General features: G+C 35.0%; 1 protein-coding gene across 2 annotated transcripts; it reads left to right on the top strand.

Moving 5' to 3' along the window:
- The first annotated feature begins 239 nt into the window (after positions 1 to 239).
- Positions 240 to 1,369, top strand: LOC129940712 (uncharacterized). 2 transcript variants are annotated; one of them, XM_056049149.1, is made up of 3 exons: positions 240 to 751; positions 818 to 1,020; positions 1,087 to 1,369. In XM_056049149.1, exons 1-3 carry the CDS (start codon positions 468 to 470, stop codon positions 1,233 to 1,235), a joined length of 636 nt encoding a protein of 211 aa, XP_055905124.1. In that variant the 5' UTR covers positions 240 to 467; the 3' UTR covers positions 1,236 to 1,369. The 2 variants fall into 2 exon arrangements, with proteins under 2 accessions (XP_055905124.1, XP_055905122.1); XM_056049147.1 differs by having other exon boundaries at positions 241 to 751; positions 806 to 1,020.
- Positions 1,370 to 3,506: the final 2,137 nt, after the last annotated feature.

Here is a 3,506-nt window from a genome sequence, read left to right as displayed (position 1 = left end):
GCAATATTATTCCTGGAAGAGTAGTGTGCAACTTCACGGCCAAAACCCGAATGTCACCATATTTTAAACATTCACACAATATCTTGGGTATGCAGATATCACGACGATATGGGAAGAACCAAAGAAGCAGTTACTGGTGCCTTTTTCAGTACCAAGTCTAAAGCTAAGAAAACCACCTTCTTAACTCCAACTTTCAAAGTAAAGAAAAAAATACATGGCTTTACCTTCAAAGTCTATTTTCTGAACATAATTTTTTAATAAGTCAAAACATAGCGAGCACTGTTCTATCGTTCTCGTTTTTGGGAAGTCTATTTTTTTTACAGCATTTTAGTTTTTTTTCTTGTATGCATTTTGCATTAATAGTTCAATTCGTGGTCGAATCGTTTATCTTGGACAAAATTAAATTACCTTTTTGCCGCCATATCCTTCTGTAAACCCCAAATTTCAAAAAAGAAGTACACACAAAAATGAATGGAAAACAATCTTCACATGGAATGAAAGTTCGGGATATGGTTCGTCGATTTGATACAGCCATAAATTCAGATGCGGTCAAATCCTCTTTCTCATCTATTGGACCAACGAAATCTTCGTATTTTGGTTTGAATCAAATCGATACAATACCAGATGAGGATGAAGATGATTTTGAAGGTTTATATGGTGGCGAAACTAGACGTGTATCGGTTGGTCACCAATCACCAACAAGTCCATCGAGGAGTAGCAATGGATCTCAAAAAACTGTTCGACAATCAAGGTGAGTTTTTTTGTTAAAAAAAAAACATGAACTAGAATGTGATTTAAAATTAAGATACAAAACAAGCTTTGAAGCTTATAACGATATCCCAGCGATTCCATTGGATAATCAGAAGAGTTTTATGAATCTATCAAGATCCAAAGAACCGCCTAGACCTGCACCAAGAGAAAAAAAATCCCGACAATCTATCTATCAGCATACCGATGACAAAGTAACAGTTTCCGATGTCTCATACCCAAGTAAAACCATCATTTCGAAAACTCCTAACGGTAGAGGCAAATATTTAAGCAATCTAACAACAGTTTTGAAATAAAAAGTTTCTTATTTTAACTTAGGTGTTCGTATAATTGTTGATATATTTTTTGACCAAAACAAGGGGATTGCCATTGAAGATGTTGTGGGAAGCCGTATAGAAACCGATATACCGCCGAGTAAAATTTTAAAAGAATTTCAAGAAAGAGTCGCTGAGAGCTCTCAAGATTGATTGTTTGATTTGGAAATTCTGTCCATTTTTGTTTTCTAAATTTCGTAATTGTTCTTAGATTATAGACGAAACAGCAATCAGGGGAAAACTATTTGCACTAAAAATATACATACTTTTATTTTTGAAAATTTAAACTATATTTTGATTTTATAACTTAACTTTGCTGCTTAAGGTTCATTTTAACACGAAAATGCATTCGGAAATGTTAGAAGAAAATTTGATATTTGAACATCTAAATTCATAGTTTGATAAAAAATCGATAATCTTTAAAAAGAAAACAATGTATGAATGTTTATTTCATTGCAAGGAGGGGTACCATAGGGCTCGGTAGTGCCCAGCCAAGTTCTTGCACTAATACCTATTAAGAAGAACAATATCAGCCAGCGAATGACCCCTCTCTAACTAAAGAACCAAGAAGCTAAGAACTTCAAATTGAAGCGCTTACTGAAATAGTCGATTATATGCATCTTGTCAAATTCCAGAGCTCGATAGCGAAAAGAGTATCTGAGATGCAGCAGTCCAAAAACCTCAAACAACTTTTAACGATTATCAAATTTATGAAGCACTTCCCGAAATCGCAGAATTTTGAAATTTCGTACAAAATATAATTTTTGTGGTGCGATGAAAGGTAAAATCGAAAAATTATGATTTTCACAAAAATTATACACTCAGAGGGCGTGGCATGCACCCAATTTCTCTAAGTATTAGTTAAAATCGACACTCCTTAGTCTTATAGAACAATGAAATGAAGCAGAGTGGAAGGAGTTGATGTGCATACAAAGGTAAAAATCAAAAATATTAGGTTATCCAAAAAAGGAGCGTAGTATTTTTTTTTTTCAATATTAAGTGGTTTATGTTTCCGTAAACAAGAACATCATTCACTATTGCTCCTTTATCGAAGCCCTAATTTTGAGAGAGTATCAAGTTCTTGTTAATTTGAGCAGAAAACACAATTGGCTTGTTTCTTTTATCTGACCCTGATAAGAACACTATTAATGTTCTATCTTCTCAAGGCACTTCCGACCATTGTGTTATGTCAACAAATTTCTCGTGTCAAAACACTCCATAGAGGGTTAAAAGCATCAGACCTATGGGAAACGCATGGTTTCATTGCAAGGAGGGGTACCATAGGGCTCGGTAGTGCCCAGCCAAGTTCTTGCACTAATACCTATTAAGAAGAACAATATCAGCCAGCGAATGACCCCTCTCTAACTAAAGAACCAAGGAAGCTAAGAACTTCAAATTGAAGCGCTTACTGAAATAGTCGATTATATGCATCTTGTCAAATTCCAGAGCTCGATAGCGAAAAGAGTATCTGAGATGCAGCAGTCCAAAAACCTCAAACAACTTTTAACGATTATCAAATTTATGAAGCACTTCCCGAAATCGCAGAATTTTGAAATTTCGTACAAAATATAATTTTTGTGGTGCGATGAAAGGTAAAATCGAAAAATTATGATTTTCACAAAAATTATACACTCAGAGGGCGTGGCATGCACCCAATTTCTCTAAGTATTAGTTAAAATCGACACTCCTTAGTCTTATAGAACAATGAAATGAAGCAGAGTGGAAGGAGTTGATGTGCATACAAAGGTAAAAATCAAAAATATTAGGTTATCCAAAAAAGGAGCGTAGTATTTTTTTTTTTCAATATTAAGTGGTTTATGTTTCCGTAAACAAGAACATCATTCACTATTGCTCCTTTATCGAAGCCCTAATTTTGAGAGAGTATCAAGTTCTTGTTAATTTGAGCAGAAAACACAATTGGCTTGTTTCTTTTATCTGACCCTGATAAGTACACTATTAATGTTCTATCTTCTCAAGGCACTTCCGACCATTGTGTTATGTCAACAAATTTCTCGTGTCAAAACACTCCATAGAGGGTTAAAAGCATCAGACCTATGGGAAACGCATGGTTTGATTTAAGTTGTAAAAAGGTTATTAGGGCGAAAGAGATAATTTTTTTGAAAGCCAATCCAACTAAGGAAAACCGAATTAAGTTCAAGCAAGCCAGGAAGGCCTGTGTGGCCCATATTCGAAAGACCAATTTGTAATTGGCCAAAAATACTGCAATGTCCAAAAGGCATTCGTGAAAACCATAAGGAATTCTTCCATTTTTTCGGTTCGTACGCTCGTTGTCAATAACCTTCCATTTGTTAGCTTTTTCGAGAAATTTACCGCTGCCAGTGAGAATTTTGAAGCCGCCTGTTATTCATTCCATGTTTTTCTGAAAAGGTGTTCTTCAAAGCTGGCAAAACCACTACGTCAGCT

This window comes from Eupeodes corollae, chromosome 1, assembly GCF_945859685.1.
Source record: "Eupeodes corollae chromosome 1, idEupCoro1.1, whole genome shotgun sequence".
NCBI lineage: Eukaryota > Metazoa > Arthropoda > Insecta > Diptera > Syrphidae > Eupeodes > Eupeodes corollae.
The sequence above is the reverse complement of the archived record's forward strand: the minus strand, read 5'-3'. Positions and strand labels throughout refer to the sequence as shown.

Coding starts and splice junctions, on each gene's coding strand:
- LOC129940712 (XM_056049147.1), top strand. CDS start 468: ATGAATGGAAAACAATCTTCACATGGAATGAAAGTTCGGGATATGGTT. Junction 752..805: donor AAAACTGTTCGACAATCAAG/GTGAGTTTTTTT, acceptor TTTAAAATTAAG/ATACAAAACAAGCTTTGAAG. Junction 1,021..1,086: donor CATTTCGAAAACTCCTAACG/GTAGAGGCAAAT, acceptor ATTTTAACTTAG/GTGTTCGTATAATTGTTGAT.